The 23,051-nt window shown below is 28.1% G+C and overlaps 1 protein-coding gene across 1 annotated transcript in view; it reads right to left on the reverse strand.

The window, feature by feature from the left end:
* The window catches only part of Ddr (discoidin domain-containing receptor 2), an 817,465-nt gene that overhangs the window by 545,681 nt on the left and 248,733 nt on the right, over positions 1-23,051 (reverse strand). Inside the window, 1 exon segment of the mRNA XM_075294255.1 lies at positions 18,588-18,795. Within this exon segment, the coding sequence (XP_075150370.1) occupies positions 18,588-18,795 (208 nt within the window).

Raw genomic sequence — 23,051 nt, forward strand, 5'->3', positions numbered from 1 at the left:
GATGTAGTCTCAAACATCACAACGAAAATTTGCGAGATGTATTTCGAAGATTGAGAAAATTTAACCTTAAATTGAATGCAAACAAATGCAGTTTTTTGAAGCCGGAGGTAGTCTATTTGGGACATCTCATAACGGATAAAGGAGTGAAGACTGATCCAGCCAAAGATCAAGTAATAAGACGATATCCAGTACCAAATAACGCTGATGAAGTCAGACGATTTGTAGCCTTTTGTAATTATTATAGGCGCTTTATACCGAACTTTGCCGATAAAGCAAAATGCTTGAATATGCTTCTGAAAAAGAATCAGAAATTCGAATGGACTTTACAGTGCCAAAATGCATTTGAAACTTTAAAAAAAAGTTTACTTAAACCTCCAGTACTACAATACCCGGATTTTTCACAAACTTTTATATTGACGACAGACGCATCTAATTATGCTTTAGGAGCAGTTCTGTCTCAAGGAGTAATTGGCAGCGATTTACCAATTTCGTACGCCAGCGCTACTCTATCAAAACATGATTTAAATAAACCAGTATTAGAAAAGGAACTCCTTGCCATTCATTGGGGAATCAATTTTTTTAGACCCTACCTTTATGGCAGAAAATTTATAGTTGTGACTGACCACAGACCACTTGTTTCATTATTCTCACATAAAAATCCATCTTCTAAGATGACACGTATTCGAATGGATTTATGTGACTATGATTTTGAAATAGTGTACAAGAAAGGGAAGATGAACACAAATGCTGACGCTTTGTCAAGAATAAACATAAATAGCGAAACTTTAAAAGCGATGATTCCCACTTCAATCGAGCGAGACGCTCAAGTCCTAGCCATTACTAGAAGCATGCAAAAAGAATTACATGCACAAAAATATAACGATGACACCCATAGTGATGAAGTACCAATTTCGAAGCCTGATCAACTTTTAATTTGGGAATGCACATCACCCACTGATATACGAAATATGAGAAAACTCGAGTTTATACCGGATATGCAGAGAAAGAAAACAGTATTTGAGATAAATAATAGCAGTGTATCTGTCATATACAGCGATAATCCATCGAACACTAAGGTGACTTTGGAGAAACTTATATTGAAGATGCAACAGCAACGAATAAAAGAATTAGCAATGAGCAAAAATGATGAATTATTCAAATCCATGGCCATGGAAGAATTCAAAACAATTATGAATAAATTAATACAAAAGAATAAAGTAAATTTGAAAATTATATTATATGAAGAACCGAAAAGAATAAATTGCACACATACACAATTGAAAATAATAGCAGAATACCACGACTCACCACACGGAGGACATTTAGGAGTCCGCAAAACATTACTGAAATTAAAACAGCGATACATATGGAAGAATATGTCAAAAATGGTCAAGAGATATGTCTTAAGTTGCCCACAATGTAAATTGAACAAACAGACTAGACACACAAAAGAAACACGATGACAGATACACCAGGAACAAGTTTTGAAACAATATCAATAGATACAGTAGGTCCATTAAGGGTTTCTAATAATAACAGATATATTTTAACTATACAATGTGAATTAACAAAGTATGTTGTAGCATATCCAATGGAGACAAAAGACGCGAAAACTGTTGCGAAAACTCTCGTAGAGAAATTCATTTTAATTTATGGGAATTTTAAAGTTCTAAAGTCAGATAAGGGTACAGAGTTTACGAATCAGCTAATGGCGGAAGTATGTCGTTTATTGGATATAAAGCAAATATTTAGTGCCCCATACCACCACGAGACATTGGGTTCAATAGAGCGAAATCATAGAGTTCTTAACGAATTTTTATTAAATTTCACAAAAGATGATGAATGGGACTCTTGGATACCATATTTTACGTTTGCCTATAATACAACACCTCATGTTGATACTAATTATTCACCATATGAGCTAGTTTTTGGTAGGTTACCTTATTTACCGAACGATGAGATAAGAAAAGCTAATAAATGTTATAATATGGATGATTACGCCAATGAATTGAAACAAAGACTTAAATATTCTCTTGCTAAGTCAAAAGAGTATTTAGAAAAATCAAAAATAAAGAGAGTTCATACTAACCAAACTTCTAATCCACTTATTTTGAAAGAAGGCGATTTTGTACTTTTACGCCAGATGAATAGAAAAAAGAATCAATCACCGTATCTAGGCCCATATGAAATTGTAAATAGAGAGGGCGTAAATAGTTTTATAAATGTCGATGGAAAGATAAAGAAATTCCATAATAATATGTTAAAACCATGGAATTATTTAACATTGAATTCAACCTAATTATATATTATGTATTCTTTAAAGAAATTTTTCATTATGATGATAAAACAAATGAATTTTTTTATAACAAAGAATTAAAATGTAACTGAATTTAATAATTTAATATTTGTAAAAATAATTTTTTTCATATGAATATTCAAAAATTATTTTTTTTTATAGGGTGAGGGTGTAGTGTAAACGGTATTATATGTATGAATCAGCTGTTAAGTAGTTTGAGAATAATTGTATTTTTAATCAGCTGTTTAGTTATAAGTTTAGATCATATGTTATGTTTAAGGATTGTTGTTTATTTTTAAGGATAAATATGAAAAAAGAATTAGAAATTAGAAATACCGTTATTTAAGTATAAAAGATGAACAATTTTCAATAAAGTCAATCATTCAGTTTTGAAAGCCTAAACCGGCATTTTCAATTATAAAAATTATTTTTGCTGTGGCACCTAGTTGTGCCTGCAAAGGAAATATAAAAACTATTTTCCTGCCCGTGGCGTTTTTAAGCGCCGGCAAACCAACTAGGCAGGCATACCAAAACTACATATAAAACTTCACAAATCCACAACAACACTAAAAAAAAAGACAAACATTTCAGCCCCATATAAACCGATCCCCAGATTTGACTTCCGGAGCCCCTTGGAAGAGCAAAATTCAGCCGATTCGGTTGAAATTTAGAACGTGATGTTAGTATGTGGTATCCAACAACCATGCAGGAATTGGTTCATATCAGTCCATAATTATATATAGCCCTCATATAAACCGATCCCCAGAAGAGACCTCCTGTGCTTTTTGGAGAAGCAAAATTCATCCGATCTGGTTGAAATTTGGTACGTGGTGGTAGTATATGGTTGTTAAATAGCATGCCAAAAGTGGTCAATATCAGTCCATAATCATATATAGCCCCCATATAATCCGATCCCGAGATTTGGTTTTTGGAGCCTCTTGGAGGAGAAAATTTCACCCAAGTCAGTTGAAATTTAGTACATTGTGCTAGTATATGGCCGTTAACAACCATGCCTAACTAGGTCCATTTCGGTCTATAGTTATATATAGCCCTCAGATAAATCGATCCCCAATCACACCAACATTGGTCCATATCAAGTTCATAATTCTATAGAGCCCCCATATAAGCAACCCCATATTTCAATTCTGGCTCTCTACGTACCGTGCAAAGGTCCATATCGATTCGTAATTATGACAGTCTTTCGTAGAAGTTTCTACGCAATCTATGGGGGACGGTACATAAGATTCGGCCTGGCCGAATTTACGGCCTTATATACTTGTTTTTCTATAGAATGTTTTGTCAAAATTTTATTTGTCTACAAAATGTTATCAAAATTTCAGTTCTATAATTCTATAGAAAATTATGTCAAAATTTAACTTCCATAGAACATTTTGTCAAAATTTTATTTCTATAGAAAATTTTGTCAAAATTTTATTTCTATAGAAATTTTTGTCAACATTTGGTTCTATAGAAAATTTTGTGAAAATTTTATTTCAACAAGAATTTTTTATAACATATTATTTCAATAAGAAATTTTGTTAGGAAATTTTATCAAAATTTTATTTCAATAAGAAATTTTGTTAAAATGTTATTTCTTTTGAAAATTTTGTCAACATTTTATTTCTTAAAAAATTGTATTACAATTTTATTTCTATGGAAAGTTTTGTTAAAATTTTATATCTATAGAATATTTTGTTAAAATTTAATTTCTATAGAAAATTTTGTCAAAATTTTATTTCTATAGAATATTTTGTGATAATTGTATTTCTATAGAAAATGTTGTCAACATTTTTTTCTACAGGAAATATTGTCAAAAAAATTTGTTTCTATAGCACATTTTGTCAAAAATTTATTTCTATAGAAAATTTTGTCAAAATATTATCTCTATAACAAATTTTTTCAAAATGCTATTTTTATAACAAATTTTGTCAAGATTTTATTTCAATAACAAAATTTGTCAATATTTTATTTCTATAGAAAATTTGTCAATATTTAATTTCTATTTTATTTTACAAAAAAAAAAGTTTTTGCCCAACTAAATATATGTTTCTGTTAAATAAAGTTTGTTTAATCGGTTCGTGGACGCCGCAAGCTATGCTATATAAATATAACTTATATGGATAATTGTCTATTGATGACAATAAAAGCAACATAGCTCAGTGGATAGTGTGTGGGCTTACAAATTGTGGATAGTGTGTTGGCTTACAATGGTCCGCGGTTCGATTCTCCTTCCAGGCGAAAGGTAAAATTTAAAAAATTTATAAAATTGAATAATTTCTTCTACATTGTTCGTATTACAGAAAAAGGTGCTAAGAACTAAAACCCTCGTGGAAGTGAGAAAGATGTGGGGGAAAATGCAATTCGTCAGAAAAAATTGTTTTTTGAGTTCGTCTTTATGAAATTGTTTTTACATCCTGGAAAAAATAAACGTTTATCACAAAAAGTACATACTTTTCTTCCAAATAAACGTCCTTAAAGCAAAAAGCAAATGAGATACGAACTTTGTTTGTCTAAAATTTCGTTTGGGAGGAAAGAATTATTTTTTTGCGTGTGGCAATAAACATAAGCCCAATGTGCCATAGTTGTGTAGCTCTTGTAGCAGTAGCAGTCTTTTTCGCGACTCTTTCTTTAGCATGTAATCCATAAATATTGGTTTCATAGCTGCATTAAAATTAAAATTAATAAAATATAAAAATAATTAAAAAATATAAATCACCAAGTAGCAATTGAAATACGATTAATGCAATACTTTAACATTCGTTTACTTTTATTTTTCTCTTTGGTAAAAGTTTCCCATTAAACTCATCTACATAGCTGTACTACATTTTAAAGACTATGACATCAACGCGACAAAAAGAGAGAAAGCGAAGACAATGAGAATGCTGTTAGGTGAGAAAGATAGTGGGGGAGATGAAGAGACCCTTATAGCTGAATACATATAAGCGGAAAATTGAAAAATCCTTCATAAAGTTTTACTTTCAATTTATTCTGCTCTATTAAATCTTTAACGATGCTGATGCTTTTGCTGCTGCTAGGTATTTGCTTCACATTTTCCATACGTTTTAATTCATTTCACAATGTTTTTGTTTCTCTCAATTTTTTGTTTGGATTGCTCATTTCTTCTACTTGCAATTTCCCCCAAGTGGTGTATGTGTGTGCGAGTGTGCATGGGTGAGTTTTTTTTTGTCTCATTGCTCATCCAATATTGGAACAATAACTAAAATCAATTTTTTTCTCTACGTTACTACTGCCGAAGGAGCAGTAGCAATTTAGTTTCTTTGTTGTAGCTGTTGAATGCTGGGAGATGCTTTTGCAGCTGCTATTGGTCGTGCAGCAAATGCCAGGGAAACAAAAGAACTTAACTGTTTTAATATTGCTGTGCTCAATGATAGTTACTAAATTACTTTTTATCGTTGTTTTTGCATTTCTGTTCTGCATTCACTGTTTAGCGTGAACGACTGACTAAGGATTTTGCTCTGTATGTTGCTTTCGAAGATTATTGCTGCTATATGCATTTGTTGTGTATACAATCGATAGTGCATTTTTCTACAGGAGGGCGTATTCACACAGGTATACCTCTGATATTGTGTGTGGGGGTTAGTTTCGTGTAAGGGAGATTGGGAAGACAGAACTTTCTCTGGGAAAATGATTAGGGTAAACACAAAAACTCTTTGGAACTGGCCATGTTTTTTTCAATGTACTCGTAGTGTGTGCTTTCTAACAACTGTCTAAATATTGGTCCATGTCATTCCATAATTATATATAGATCCCATATTTATCGATCCCCAGATTTGACTTCCGAAGAGTCTTGGAGTAGTAAAAGCCCTCTAATTACTATGGAAAGTTTGGTCTATATCGGCCCATAATTATATAGAGTTTTCGGAAACCTTACCATCGGCAAGTGTTACAACAATCCGAGTAGTAATTCGATTGTAGATGACAGTCATTAGTAGAAATTTCTACGCACTCCATGGTAGAGAGTACATAATATTTACGGCTGTAACAATTTGTTTATACCCTCCATCATAGTATGAGGGTATATTAACTATGTCATTCCGTTTGTAACACATCGAAATATTGCTCTAAGACCCTATAAAGTATATATATTCTGGGTCGTGGTGAAATTCTGAGTCGATCTGAGCATGTCGGTCCGTCCGTCCTTCTGTTGAAATCACGCTAACTTCCGAACGAAACAATCTATCGACTTGAAACTTAGCACAACTAGTTGTTATTGATGTAGGTCGGATGGTATTGTAAATGGGCCATATCGGTCCACTTTTACGTATAGCCCCCATATAAACGGACCCCCAAATTTGGCTTGCGATTGCTCTAAGAGAAACAAATTTCATTCGATCCGATCCGGCCGAAATTTGGTACATGGTGTTGGTATATGTTCTCTAATGACCATGCAAAAAATTGGTCCATAACGGCACATAATTATATATAGCCCCCATATAAACCGATCCCTAGATTTGACCTCCGGAGCCTTTTAGAGGACCAAAAGTCATCCGATCCAATTGAAATTTGGTATGTGGTGTTAGTATATCGTCTCTAATAACCATGCCAAAATGTGTCCATATCGGTCCATAATTATATATAGCCCCCATATAAGCCGATCCCCAGATTTGACCTCCGGAGCCTCTTAGAGGAGCAAAATTCATCCGATTGGGTTGAAATTTGGTACGTGGTGTTAGAATATGGTCTCTAACAACCATGCAAAAATTGGTCCACATCGGTCCATAATTATATATAGCCCCCATATAAACCAATCCCCCGATTTGGCTTGCGGAGCCTCTAAGAGAAGCAACTTTCATCCGATCCGATTGAAATATGGTACATGGTGTTAGTATATTGTCTCTACCAACCATGCTAAAATTGGTCCATATCGGTCCATAATTATATATAGCCCCCATTTAAATCGATCCCCAGATTTGTCCTCCGGAACCTCTTGGAGAAGCAAAATTCATCCGATCCGGTTGAAATTAGGAATATGGTGTTAGAATGTGGTCTCTAACAATCACGCAAAAATTGGTCCATATCGGTCCATAATTATATATAGCCCCCATATAAACCGTTCCCCAGATTTGATCTCCGGAGCCTCTTGGAGGAGCAAAATTCATCTGATCCGGTTGAAATTTGCAACGTGGTGTTAGTATAAGGCCGGTAATAACCATGCCAAAATTGGTCCATATCGGTAGTTATATGTAGCCGATCCCCAATCACACAAAAATTGGTCCATATCGGTTCATAATCATGGCTGCCACTCGAGTCAAAAATAATCTACTAAAATTTTTATTTTATAGAAAACATTGTCAAAATGTTATTTCTATAGATAATTTTGTCAACATTTTATTTCTATAGAAAATTTTGTCAAAATTTTATTTCTATAGAAAGTTTTTTCCAAATTTTATTTCTATAGAAAATTTTTTCCAAATTTTATTTCTATAGAAAAATTTCCAAATTTTACTTCTATAGAAAATGTTGTCAAAATTTTATTTCTATAGAAACTTTGAACTTAATAATATACGTATTTAATCGGTGGTTTTGGTATAGCCCCCATACAGACCTAGCTCCCGATTTTACCTCTTGGGCATCTAGAAACTGTATTTACTATCCCATTTTCCTGATTGAAAATCTAGAGGTATTTTGGGACCACAAATAGGTGTGTCGCAAATGGGGTGTCGATATTTTGGTGTAGCCTCCATGTAGACCCATCTCCCGACTTTACACCTTGGGTTTCTAAAATCCGTAGTTTTTATCCAATTTGCCTGAAATTTGAACTCTAGAGGTATTTTTGGACCATCAAAAGGTGTGCTAAAAATGGTGATTATTGGTCCATGTTTCGGTATAGCCCTCATATAAAGGGATATACTTTTTGGGCTTCTAGAATTCGAAGTTTTACCCAAGTATTGGTCCATATTTTGGTACAGCCTCCATATAGACCTAAATCCCAAATTTCTTGGGCTGGTAGAATATGTATTTTTTATCCACTTTGCCTGAAATTGCAAACCTAGAGGTATTTTAGGACCACAAATATGTCAACCGAATATGATGTGTGTCTAGCCATGTGTTGGTATAGCCCCGATCTCCCGATTTACCTCATTTGGTTTCTAGAAACCGCAGTTTTCATCCGATTTGTCCGAAAATGTAGGTTAATTAAGGTGGCAGCCCGATGTATCAGGCTCACTTAGACTATTCAGTCCATTGTGATACCACATTGGTGAACTTCTCTCTTATCACGGAGTGCTGCCCCATTCCATGTTAAGCTCAATGACAAGGGACCTCCTTTTTATAGCCGAGTCCGAACGGCGTTCCACGTTGCAGTGAAACCACTTAGAGAAGCTTTGAAACCCTCAGAAATGTCACCAGCATTACCGGGATAATCCACCGCTGAAAAACTTTTTGGTGTTCGGTCGAAGCAGGAATCGAAGCCACGACCTTGTGTATGCAAGGCGGGCATGCTAACCATTGCACCACGGTGGCTCCCGAAAATTTATCTTAGGGCGTTTTCGATTCGCAAATACTATGTTGCCTTGGTGTAACACTACTTTTTTCCTCACTGTATATTCGCCCACATGATAGTGCCATTCCAAAGTTATTGTTAATCCATAATATTGTGAGGAATACCGGATTCAAAATCTATGACAGTGTCCTTCAATTTTGAGAATGTAGCACACTTTTTCCCAATCGAAATCGCCATTAGACCTTCAAAAATCTGTATCGCATTATAGCACGCGAACTGATCATAAAAATTGCATGAAACTCAAAGCAAAAGTTCCAGATTTTACTCCTCGTAACCATTTAAATAAGGGCAGTAAAAATCTAAAAATTTAAGGTTTTAAATAAAGGCTTTCTTTCATCAATTATACGATATGTTTATGTTTTCTCTAAAACCCAAACAAAATTGGTTCTTATAAATCCAGAATCTGGTCTAGTCTTCATAGGTAGAATCTTTAAATTTATCTTCGGGAAGCGTACTGGTTGAACTTATCTGCTTGGGAGAATTTCTGTCATCAAACCCCCTGAAATTCTATACATTTCCAAGTAACCCGCCACGACTAAGCGTTTTAAAAGTAAATTATTATATTTGATTCATGGTGGTGGCTATTTAAGATTCGGCCCGGCCGAATATATAATTGTTTAAGCTTCACTTGTTTACAATTTTCCCCATTTTTAACTGACGTACAAAAAAAAAATTTTTAAGTTCAAGAGAACCTTCGCAAAACATAATAATCCCATGAATAGAATAGAATTAATTTGGCTTTAGTGCCATATAAACAAGTATACAAAACTGCAAAATAATTTGGTCAATTTGTAAGCAATAAAACGAACTGTCACTGGAATAAATCTGCCAGACGAGAGGTTTAGAAATAAAAGCAGTCTGAACTTGGTTGCTTTGCATATCAGCCACTCAGTATTTTGATTTTTTTTATCAGAGTTTCATCTTCAGATATTAAACGATATTCATTATTACTTGCAATGTATTTTAATTAATTTATAATTGATATTTATATATAATTTATAATTAATTTGTGTTTTGCTAGGCCTACCTATATTGAAATATGCCCCCACTCCCTCTCACTATCACTTTAAACATCCTTGAAAATTGTTCAGCTTGACAAAATGTTAACACAAAGAAACGAAATCATTTCAAATGCTTTGATGATGACAAAAAAATATTGGATATTTCATTTAATATAACTGCATACTGTAGAGCTGCAGTTATATATTCGATATGATAGTGTAGTAACTTGCCATTTCGTTTAGAAAAATTTTCATTGAAAACTAATAACAATAGCATTCGATACGTGGAATGATATGGCGGAAAATGGTAGTATACGTGAGTGCTACATCATCACAAATTCCCACTCTCTTATTCTCTATCTCCCTCTCTCCTAGAACTGAACTCAAGGATCAAGGACCATTGGAAACAAGTTTAGAATATATGATGGGAACATTTGCTAGTGGTATTTGTCAATTGAATGAATTGTATGTCAGGCTGAATTTGAGCAATAGATTATAATCTCTGTTTTTTTTTTCGATTGAAAGAAACAACGGCTTGTCAAAATTGTTTTATTGCTAGTGAATTTCCTTTATACGGGAGCACTGAAAAAAATATTATAATAATAAAAACCATTATGTACCGTTCTCAGTTTCGGTCAAATATCAAGAAGAATTTAATCTTCGATTTACTCCTCTTTGTTACACTTGTAAAATTCATTGATAATAGGTAATAAAATTTTCTATAGAAATACAATTTCTATAGAAATACAATTTTGACATTTTCTATAGAAAAAAAAATTTTACAAAATTTTCTATAGAAATAAAATGTTGGCAAAATTTTTATGGAAATAAAATTTTGACAAACTTTTCTATGGAAATAAAATTTTGACAAAATTTTCTATGGAAATAAAATTTTGACAAAATTTTCTATAGAAATAAAATTTTTACAAAATTTTCTATAGAAATAAAATTTTTACAAAATTTTCTATGGAAATAATATTTCGACAAAATTTTCTATAGAAATAAAATTTTGAAAAAATTTTCTATGGAAATAAAATTTTTACAAAATTTTCTATGGAAATAAAATTTTTAAAAAATTTTCTATGGAAATAAAATTTTGACAAAATTTTCAATAGAAATACAATTTTGACAAAATTTTCTATAGAAATACAATTTCGACAAAATTTTCTATAAAAATAAAATTATTCAAGCGCATTGGCCTAAAAATAAGATTATCCAATGTGCTTGAAATGTAAGTGTCTATAGAATCAAATGATGACAAAATTTTCTATAAAAATAAAATTTTGTTAAAATTTTCTATAGAAATAAAATTTTCTATAAAAATATAATTTTTTATAGAAATATAAGTTTGATAAAATTTTCTATAGAAATAAAATTTTGACAAAATTTTCTATAGAAAAAAAAATTTACAAAATTATGTAAATTTTTTATTCTATAGAAATAAAAGATTGACCAAAATTTCTATAAAGATACAATTAAGACAAAATTTTCTATAGAAATAAAATTTTGGCAAAATTTTTCATGGAAATAAAATTTTGACAATTTTTGTTTTAAATAAAATTATGAGAGAATAATAAAATAAAATTTTGACAACATTTTCTATAGAACTAAAATTTTGGCAAAATTTTTTTAGGAAATAAAATTTTGACAAAATTTTCTATAAAAATACAATTTTGCCAAAATTTTCTATAGAAATAAAATTTTGGCAAAATTTTCCATAGAAATAAAATTTTGCCAACATTTTTTATGGAAATAAAATTTTGACAAAATTTTCTATAGAAATAAAATTTTGACAAAATTTTCCATGGAAATAAAATTTTGACGAAATTCTCCATAGGAATAAAATTTTGACGAAATTTTCCATAGAAATAAAATGCTGTCGAAATTTTCTATAGAAATAAAATTTTGATAAAAATTCCTATAGAAAAAAAAAAAAATTTGATAAAATTTTCTATAGAAATAAGATTTTGACAAAATTTTCTATAGAAATAAAACTTTGACAAAATTTTCTAAAGAAATAAAATTTTGATGAATTTTCTATAGAAATAAAATTTTGTCAAAATTTTCGATAGAGATTTAATTTAGATAAAGTTTTCTATAGAAATAAAATTTTGACAAAATTTTCTAAATAAATAAAATTTTGACAATATTTTCTATAGAAATAAAGTTTTGATTTTTCTATAGCAATAAAATTTTTACAAAATTGTCTTTAGAAAAACAATTTTTACAAAATTTTCTATAAAAATAAAATTTTCTATAGAAATAAAATTTTATCACAATTTGCTATAGAAACAATATTTTCGCAAAATTTTTTTATGGAAATAAAATTTTGACAAAACATTCTATGGAAATAAAATTTTGACAAAATATTCTATGGAAATAAAATTTTGACAAAATTTTCTATAGAAATAAAAAGTTATCAAACTTTTTTTCGGAAGGTTCAAGTGTAGTTCACTTTGGGTTGAGTGAATTACCCGAATTTATTCTGAACAAAACAAAACGAATGAAATTTTGACAAAAATTTCTATAGAGTTACAATTTAGACAAAATTTTCTACAGAAATAAAATTTTGTCAACATTTTCTATAGAAATAAAATTTTGTCAAAATTTTATATAGAAATAAAATTTTGACAAAATTTTCTATAGAAATAAAATTTTTTCAACATTTTCTATAGAAATAAAATTTTGACAAAATTTTCTATGGAAATAAAATTTTGACGTAATTTTCCATAGAAATAAAATTTTTACAAAATTTTCTATAGAAAGAACATTTTGACAAAATTTTCGAAAGGAATAAAATTTTGATAAAATTTTGTCAAAATTTTCTATAGAAATAAAATTTTATCAACATTTTCTATAGAAATAAAATTTTGACAAAATTTTCTATAGAAATTATATTTTCGCAAAATTTTTTATGGAAATAAAATTTGGACAAAATATTCTATGGAAATAAAATTTTGACAAAATTTTCTATGGAAATTTTGACAAAATTTTCTATGGAAATAAAATTTTGATGAAATTTTTTATAGAAATAAAATTTTGATGAATTTTCTATAGAAATAAAATTTTGTCAAAATTTTCGATAGAGATTTAATTTAGATAAAGTTTTCTATAGAAATAAAATTTTAACAAAATTTTCTAAATAAATAAAATTTTGACAATATTTTCTATAGAAATAAAGTTTTGATTTTTCTATAGCAATAAAATTTTTACAAAATTTTCTATAAAAATAAAATTTTCTATAGAAATAAAATTTTATCACAATTTGCTATAGAAACAATATTTTCGCAAAATTTTTTTATGGAAATAAAATTTTGACAAAACATTCTATGGAAATAAAATTTTGACAAAATATTCTATGGAAATAAAATTTTGACAAAATTTTCTATAGAAATAAAAAGTTATCAAACTTTTTTTCGGAAGGTTCAAGTGTAGTTCACTTTGGGTTGAGTGAATTACCCGAATTTATTCTGAACAAAACAAAACGAATGAAATTTTGACAAAAATTTCTATAGAGATACAATTTAGACAAAATTTTCTATAGAAATAAAATTTTGTCAACATTTTCTATAGAAATAAAATTTTGTCAAAATTTTATATAGAAATAAAATTTTGACAAAATTTTCTATAGAAATAAAATTTTTTCAACATTTTCTATAGAAATAAAATTTTGACAAAATTTTCTATGGAAATAAAATTTTGACGTAGTTTTCCATAGAAATAAAATTTTTACAAAATTTTCTATAGAAAGAACATTTTGACAAAATTTTCTAAAGAAATAAAATTTTGATAAAATTTTGTCAAAATTTTCTATAGAAATAAAATTTTATCAACATTTTCTATAAAAATAAAATTTTGACAAAATTTTCTATAGAAATTATATTTTCGCAAAATTTTTTATGGAAATAAAATTTTGACAAAATATTCTATGGAAATAAAATTTTGACAAAATTTTCTATGGAAATTTTGACAAAATTTTCTATGGAAATAAAATTTTGATGAAATTTTCTATAGAAGTAAATTTTTGACACAATTTTCTGTGAAAATAAAATTTTGACAAAATTTTCTATGGAAATAACATTTTGACGAAATTTTCTATAGAAATAAAAAGTTATCAAACCTTTTTTCGGAAGGTTTACGTGTAGTTCACTTTGGGTTGAGTGAATTACCCGAATTTATTCTGAACAAAACAAAACGAATGAAATTTTGACAAAAATTTCTATAGAGATACAATTTAGACAAAATTTTCTATAGAAATAAAATTTTGTCAACATTTTCTATAGAAATAAAATTTTGTCAAAATTTTATATAGAAATAAAATTTTATCAACATTTTCTATAAAAATAAAATTTTGACAAAATTTTCTATAGAAATTATATTTTCGCAAAATTTTTTATGGAAATAAAATTTTGACAAAATATTCTATGGAAATAAAATTTTGACAAAATTTTCTATGGAAATTTTGACAAAATTTTCTATGGAAATAAAATTTTGATGAAATTTTCTATAGAAGTAAATTTTTGACACAATTTTCTGTGAAAATAAAATTTTGCCAAATTTTCTATGGAAATAAAATTTTGACGAAATTTTCTATAGAAATAAAAAGTTATCAAACCTTTTTTCGGAAGGTTTACGTGTAGTTCACTTTGGGTTGAGTGAATTACCCGAATTTATTCTGAACAAAACAAAACGAATGAAATTTTGACAAAAATTTCTATAGAGATACAATTTAGACAAAATTTTCTATAGAAATAAAATTTTGTCAACATTTTCTATAGAAATAAAATTTTGTCAAAATTTTATATAGAAATAAAATTTTGACAACATTTTCTATAGAAATAAAATTTTTTCAACATTTTCTATAGAAATAAAATTTTGACAAAATTTTCTATGGAAATAAAATTTTGACGAAATTTTCTATGGAAATAAAATTTTGACGAAATTTTCCATAGAAATAAAGTTTTGACAACATTTTCTATAGAAATAAAATTGTGACAAAATTTTCTATAGAAATAATATTTTGGCAAAATTTTTTATGGAAATAAAATTTTTGTCAAAATTTTATATAGAAATAAAATTTTGTCAAAATTTTATATAGAAAAAAATTTTGACAAAATTTTCTATAGAAATAAAATTTTGTCAACATTTTCTATAGAAATAAAAATTTGGCCAAATTGTCTATAGAAATAAAATTTTGACAAAATTTTCTATGGAAATAAAATTTTGACGAAATTTTCCATAGAAATAAAGTTTTGACAACATTTTCTATAGAAATAAAATTGTGACAAAATTTTCTATAGAAATAATATTTTGGCAAAATTTTTTATGGAAATAAAATTTTGACAAAATTTTCTATAGAAATAAAATTTTGACACAACTTTCTATTGAAATAAAATTTAGACAAAATTTTCTGTAGAGATACAATTTAGACAAAATGTTCTATAGAAATGAAATGTTGACAAAATTTTCTATAGAAATAAAATGTTGTCAAAATTTCCTGTGGAAATAAAATTTAGACAAAATTTTCTATGGAAATAAAATTTTGACAAAATTTTCTATAGAAATAATATTTTGACAATTTTTTTAAATAAAATTTTTAAAAAATTTTCTGTAGAAATAAAATTTTGACAATTTTTTTAATTAAAATTTAGACAACATTTTCTGTAGAAATACAATTCTAAATTTTTTTTTATTAAAATCAAATAAAATAATTACAAAATTTCTTATTGAGATACAATTGTAACAAAATTTTCTATAGAAATAAAATTTTTACAAAATCTTCTATAAAAATAAATATCTTATTTTGAAATATTTTCTATAACATATTTTCAAAATGTTGTGTAACAAAAATTTTTACAAAATTTTCTATAGAAATAAAATTTTGACAAAATTTCCTATAAAAATAAAATGTTGAAAAATATTTCTAAAAGGATAAGATTTAGACAACATTTTTATAGAAATAATATTTTGACAAAATAAGATTTTTTTGTTTGGTAGTTTTTTGGTAAAATTTGCTCCAATTTTGGTAGATTATTTTTGGCTCTAGTGGCAACCGTAATAGCCTCCCATATAAACCGAACCCCCGGATTGACCTCAGGAGCCTCTTGGAAGATCAAATTGAATCTAAACCGGTTGAAATTTGGCCGTGTAATTACCATGCTAAAACTGAGTCACCTCGATATATAATATTTGGTGGAGGGCAGGGCTGTGGAGTCGGAGCCGGAGTCGGAGTCTTGGAGTCGGAGTCTGAAAATTTTGCTGGAGTCGGAGTCGGAGCCGGAGTCGTAGAAATTTTGCTCGACTCCGGCGAAACAAAATTTGAAAAACACTTCATACTTTTGTAGCTAAAGAAATATTTCGACAAAAAATTTTTTAATCGAACAACGAAAAACTAAGTACTGGATTTCAGGTCATTCAAAATGTATTTATATAGGTGAAATTTCACGGTGATATAAAAAGTAGGTTTTACTAGAATATGGGCTTAATTGATCAATTGTATTGTCCATTTTTAACATATTAAAGGGTGATACGGTCAAAATTTGGTCAAGAGAAAACGCGTGTAAATCGGTGAAATCGTTTATTTAAAAAATCAAATTAAATTTCTTTTTCAAGTTCAATTAGTATAAAATTCAGGAAAAATATTCAGTTAGGCTTTCACTTTTCCAAATCCGAATTGCCGGGCCTCACGCTTGACACCTGCCATCAGATTTTGTACATCCACCTTGTCCACCTTCTTCGCCGCAGAAAGCCAGATTGCCTTGAACTGCTGCTCGTCCTTAGCAGTTTTTTGGTCTTCTTTAGGTTCCGCTTGACAATAGCCAATAGTATTTCTCAATTGGGTGGAGCTCTGGCGTGTTGGGAGGGTTCTTGTCCTTGGGAACCACCTGCACGTTGTTGGCGGCGTACCACTCCATGGCCTTTTTACCGTAATGGCAAGATGCAAAATCCGGCCAAAACAGTACGGAACAACCGTGTTTCTTCAGGAAAGGCAGCAGACGTTTATTCAAACTCTCTTTCATGTAAATTTCTTGGTTGGCAGTCCCGGAAGCTATGAAAATGCTGCTTTTCAAGCCACAGGTACAGATGGCTTGCCAAACCAGATATTTCTTTGCGAACTTTGACAGTTTTATGTGCTTGAAAATATCTGCTACCTTTCCCCTTCCTTTTGCCGTATAAAACTCCTGTCCCGGAAGCTGCTTGTCGTCCATTACCACGCAGTCAAACTTCGTCAGCATCGTCGTGTACAGCCTCCGGGATCGCGCTTTGGCCGTCGTATTTTGTTTATCATCGCGATTTGGAGTCACTACCTTCTTGTAAGTCGATAGTCCGGCTCGTTTTTTGGCTCGACGCACGGTTGTAGACGATACACCCAGCTTATTTGCGGCATCTCGGAGAGAGAAGTTAGGGTTTCGCTTGAAACTACCGGCAACTCTCATTGTCGTCTCAGCGGATTCCGGTTTTCGATTTCCCCCCGATCCAGACTTCCTGGCTGTCGACAAACGTTCCCCAAGCACTTTAATTACATTTGTAACGGTTGATTTGGCAACTTTTAGCGATTTTGCCAGCTTTGCGTGCGAGTAGCTTGGATTTTGGCAATGCGCGAGCAAAATTTTGATACGCTGATCTTCTTGCATGGACGGCATTTTGACAACTGAAGTGTGAATTGCAAAATCAAAATAGGAGCAACATTCTACACAAACACACCTTCAAAATGAGGGGTGTTCAGGTTTTTTAAATGCAAAATTGACAGAAATACGTCAAGTTTATATTGACCAAATTTTGACCGTATCACCCTTTAAAATATAGATTTTTGACCCTGTATATACTCTTGATAAAGGTACAATTTTAAGGCAATATAGCAGTAGAACCTAAAGTTCTGAATTTTTGGCAAGCGTGTCGAGTTCGAAGATGGGTCATACTGGAAAATTTTGTGATATAGCACCTATATGTAAACCCAACTTCCGATTTGTTTTAAGAAATTTTTCCCAGTCTAAAATTTCATAAGATTTGTCAGAAATTTCGAATTTAGAGTTATTTGAGATCCATAAATAAATGCGGAAATTTCCCAGATTTTGAGATAGCCCTACATAATTACTTGAGAAATCTCCTTATACACCCGATGTCCTTGGAAGCTGTAATTTTAAATTAAACCTCTGCCAACGTGATTTATTTTTTATAAAATGCGTATATAGACCGATACCAAGATTTTACTTCTTAAACTTCTGGAAGCCTAATTATTTTTTCAAATTTTATGGTTTTATAAATATATATTCTGGAGATTGTTGTTATACCCATACTTTGATGTGGTCTCTATATAGTTTTGTGTCGTTATTGGCCTGAAATTAAAATGTAGAGTTCTTTACATCCCTAAAATGCAGAGGTGTGTCGTCGAGTCGTATCAAAATTTAAAATTAGAATTCTTTTGGACATGTAAACACATAAGGCAAAATAGAATACTTATATCGGTTTATTTTTGGAACACTACACCTTAAAATTACAATTGGAATACTGTTAAAATGAGATTTAGGTACACCACCTGGAGTCGACTCCGGAGTCGGAGTCGGAGTCGAGGCTAATAAGAAATGCTGGAGTCGGAGTCGGAGCCGGAGTCGAGCAAAATTGACTCGACTCCACAGCCCTGGTGGAGGGTACATAAAATTTGGTCTGGTCGAATTTTCGGCCGTATTTACTTGTGTTGTAATATTTCCTTCTGTGTACAAAACTGATATGTCCCCCTTTGGATCAAAGAATATAAAGTGTAACTTACCTGATATGAATGTTATCTCACTTAGCATCAGCCAACGTGCTGCAAAATACAAATGCAATTGCAGATATTTGCCCAAACGATGATGTAATTTGATTGTCACGTCTCGAGCGTGATCCAATACAACATCGGGCATGTACGAAAATTGTACAGGTTCACCAATGTACTGGCGTCCTCCAATGCTGAAAAAGACTTTAGCATGCACGAAGACCTGCGGAAGAGAAACAAAAAAGGAAACGAATAAATGGGGGCGTCATAAGACAAGTTGCCTTTCAATTGGATATTTATTTTTGGTTGGTGCTATGTGAAGAATTTTCATGACAATTGTTTTGCACGTTCACAAATGGTAGATGACAAGGTGTTTCGTTTTAATTTTTTTGGAATGGTGATACTTTGAAAAAGATATCCATATATTATAAAGAATTTAAATTATTTAGTTGGATATTAATAGGGTATTGAATATATTACATTTGTATTGGAAAATTGGCGAAATTGATTACATTTTCAAGCAGACCAAAGTTTGCCTTGCGGTGCTGCTTGGAAGGGAAAATAAAATCCAGTTTAAAGTTGGTATATACTGTTAGTATAGGCCCCCTAACAACGTGCAGAAATTTTATCAATACCGATTGATAATAGCTCCCATATAGACCCCTCACCAACAGACTTAACTTCGAAAGTCGCATAAAGGAACAAATTTAATTTGATTCGGTTGAAATTTGGCTCTTTAATTACCATGCGAAAATCCATGTCGGTCTATAATTATATGTAGCCTCCAAATGAACCGATCCCCACATTATACCTCCAAGGCTTTTTGGAGTCGTACATTTTATCCGATCCAGTTGAAATTTAACACTCTAATTATAACACGCAAATTGATTTGATAATTATTTATAGACCCCTCCATATATAAAACGACAAAGAAATTTTATTTCTCTAGAATAATTTATCAACATTTTATTTCTATAGAAAATTTTGTCAAAAATGTATTTCAATAGAAAATTCTGTAAAAATTTTATTTCTATAGAAAATTTTGTCAAAATTTTATTTCTATAGAAAATTTTGTCAAAATTTTATTTCTGTAGAAAATTTTGTCAAAATTTTATTACTATTGAAAAATTTGCCAAATTTTATTTCTAGGGACAAAATTTTATTTCTATAGAAAATTTTGTCAAAATGTTATTTCTATAGCAAATTTTGTCAAAATTTTATTCCTATAGAAAATTTTGTCAAGGTTTTATTTCTATAGACATTTTTATCAAAATTTTAGTGTTAAAGAAAAATTTGTCAAAATTTTATTTCTATAGAAAATTTAGTCAAAATTTGGATTTCTATTGAAAGTTTTAACAAAATTTTATTTCTGTAGAAAATTTTTATAAAAATTTTACTGCAATAGAAAAATGTTTCAAAATTTTATTTATATAGAAAATTTTGTTAAAATTTAATTTTTATAGAAAATTTTGTTAAAATTTAATTTTTATAGAAAATTTTGTCAACATTTTATTTCTATAGAAAATTTTGTCAAAATTTAATTTTTATAGAAAATTTTGTCAAAATTTTATTTCTGTAGAAAATGTTGTCAAAATTTTATTTCTGTAGAAAATTGGGTCAAAATTTTATTTCTATAGACAATTTTGTCAACATTTTATTTCTATTGAAATATTTGTCAAAATTTTATTTCTATAGACATTTTTATCAATATTTTATTGCTATAGAAAAATTTGTCAAAATTTTGTATCTATAGAAAATTTTGTCAAAATTTAATTTTTATAGAAAATTTTGTCAAAATTTTATTTCTATAGAAAATTTTGTCAAAATTTAATTTTTATAAAAAATTTTGTCAAGATTTTATTTCTCTAGAAACGTTTGTCAAAATTTTATTTTCATTGAAAATTTTGTCAAAATTTTATTTCCAGAGACAAAATTTTATTTCTATAGAAAATTTTGTCAAAATTTTATTCCTATAGCAAATTTTGTCAAAATTTTATTTCTATAGTCATTTTTATCAAAATTTTAGTGCTAAAGAAAAATATGTCAATATTTTATTTGTATTTTTTAGTCAAAATTTTGATTTCTATTGAAAATTTTAACAAAATTTTATTTCTGTGGAAAATGTTTATCAAAATTTTATTGCTATAGAAAAAATTTTCAAAATTTTATTTCTATAGAAAATTTTGTTAAAATTTAATTTTTATAGAAAATTTTGTCAAAATGTTACTTCAATAGAAAATTTTCTCAAAATTTTATTTCTTTAGAAACGTTTGTCAAAATTTTATTTCTATTGAAAATTTTGTCAAAATTTTATTTCTATAGACAATTTTGTCAACATTTTATTTCTATTGAAATATTTGTCAAAATTTTATTTCTATAGACATTTTTATCAATATTTTATTGCTATAGAAAAATTTGTCAAAATTTTATATCTATAGAAAATTTTGTCAAAATTTAATTTTTATAGAAAATTTTGTCAAAATTTTATTTCTATAGAAAATTTTGTCAAAAAGTTATTTCAATAGAAAATTTTCTCAAAATTTTATTTCTTTAGAAACGTTTGTCAAAATTTTATTTCCATTGAAAATTTTGTCAAATTTTATTTCCAGAGACAAAATTTTATTTCTATAGAAAATTTTGTTAAAATTGTATACCTATAGCAAATTTTGTCAAAATTTTATTTCTATATTTAGTGCTAAAGAAAAATATGTCAACATTTTATTTCTATTTTTTAGTCAAAATTTTGATTTCTATTGAATTTTTTAACAACATTTTATTTCTATGGAAAATGTTTATCAAAATTTTATTGCTATAGAAAAAATTTTCAAAATTTTATTTCTATAGAAAATTTTGTAAAAATTTAATTTTTACAGAAAATTTTGTTAAAATTTAATTTTTATAAAAAATTTTGTCAAAATGTTACTTCAATAGAAAATTTTCTCAAAATTTTATTTCTATAGAAACGTTTGTCAAAATTTTATTTCCATTTGAAAATTTGGTCAAAATTTTATTTCTATAGAAAATTTTGTCACAATTTTTGTCAAAGTGTGTCAACATTTTTTTTATAAAATTTTGACATTTTATTTTTATCAACATTTTTTTGTATAGAAAAATTTTTCAAAATTTTATTTCTATAGAAAATTTTGTCAAAATTTTATTTTTATAGAAAATTTTGTCAACATTTTATTTCTATAGAAAATTTTGTCAAACCTTTATTTCTATAGAAAATTTTGTTAAAATTTTATTTCTATAGAAAGTTTTGTCAAGGTTTGTCAACATTTTTTTATAGAAAAGTTTGTCAACACTTTATTTTTGTCAAAATTTTATTGCTATAGAAAAATTTTCTAAATTTTATTTCTATAGAACACTTTGTCAAAATTTAATTTTTATAGAAAATTTTGTGAAAATTTTAATTCTATAGACAATTGTGTCAACATTTTATTTCTATTGAAATTTTTGTCAAAGTTTTATTTCTATAGACATTTTTATCAAAAGTTTATAGCTATAGAAAAATTTGTCCCAATTTTATATCTATAGAAAAATTTTTCAAAATTTAATTTTTATAGAAAATGTTGCCAAAATTTTATTTCTATAGAAACGTTTGTCTAAATTTTATTTCTATAGAAAATTTTGTCTAAAATTTATTTCTATGAAAATTTTTCAAAATTTTATTTCTGTAGAAAATTTTGTCAAAATTTTATTACCATTGAAAAATTTGTCAAAATTTTATTTCTAGAGACAAAATTTAATTTTATAGAAAATTATGTCAAAATTTTATTTCTATAGAAAACTGTGTCAAGGTTTTATTTCTATAGAAGATTTCTTAAAAATTTTATTTCTATTGAAAGTTTTGTCAAAATTTTATTTCCATAGAAAATTTCGTCACAATTTTGTCAAAGTTTGTCAACATTTTTTTATAGAAAATTTTGTCAACATTTTATTTTTATCAAAATGTTATTGCTATAGAAAAATTTGTCAAAACTTTATATCTATAGAAAATTTTGTCAAAATTTAATTTTTATAGAAAATTTTGTTTCTATAGAAAATTTTGTCAAAATGTTATTTCAATAGAGAATTTTCTCAAAATTTTATTTCTATAGAAACGTTTGTCCAAATTTTATTTCTGTTGAAAATTTTGTCAAAATTTTATTTCTATAGAAAATTTTGTAAAAATTTTGTCAAAGTTTGTCAACATTTTTTATAGAAAATTTGTCAACATTTTATTTTTATCAAAATTTTATAGCTATAGAAAAATTTGCCAAATTTTATATCTATAGAAAGTTTTGTCAAAATTTAATTTTTATAGAAAATTTTGTCAAAATTTTATTTCTATAGAAATTGTCAAAATTTTGTTTCTATAGAAAATTTTGTCAAAATTTTATTTCTATAGAGACGTTTGTCAAAATTTTATTTCTATAGGAAATTTTATCAAAATTTTATTTCTATAGTTAATTTTGTCAAAATTTTATTTCTATAGAA

Source organism: Haematobia irritans, chromosome 2 (genome assembly GCF_050003625.1).
Source record: "Haematobia irritans isolate KBUSLIRL chromosome 2, ASM5000362v1, whole genome shotgun sequence".
Taxonomy (NCBI): Eukaryota; Metazoa; Arthropoda; class Insecta; order Diptera; family Muscidae; genus Haematobia; species Haematobia irritans.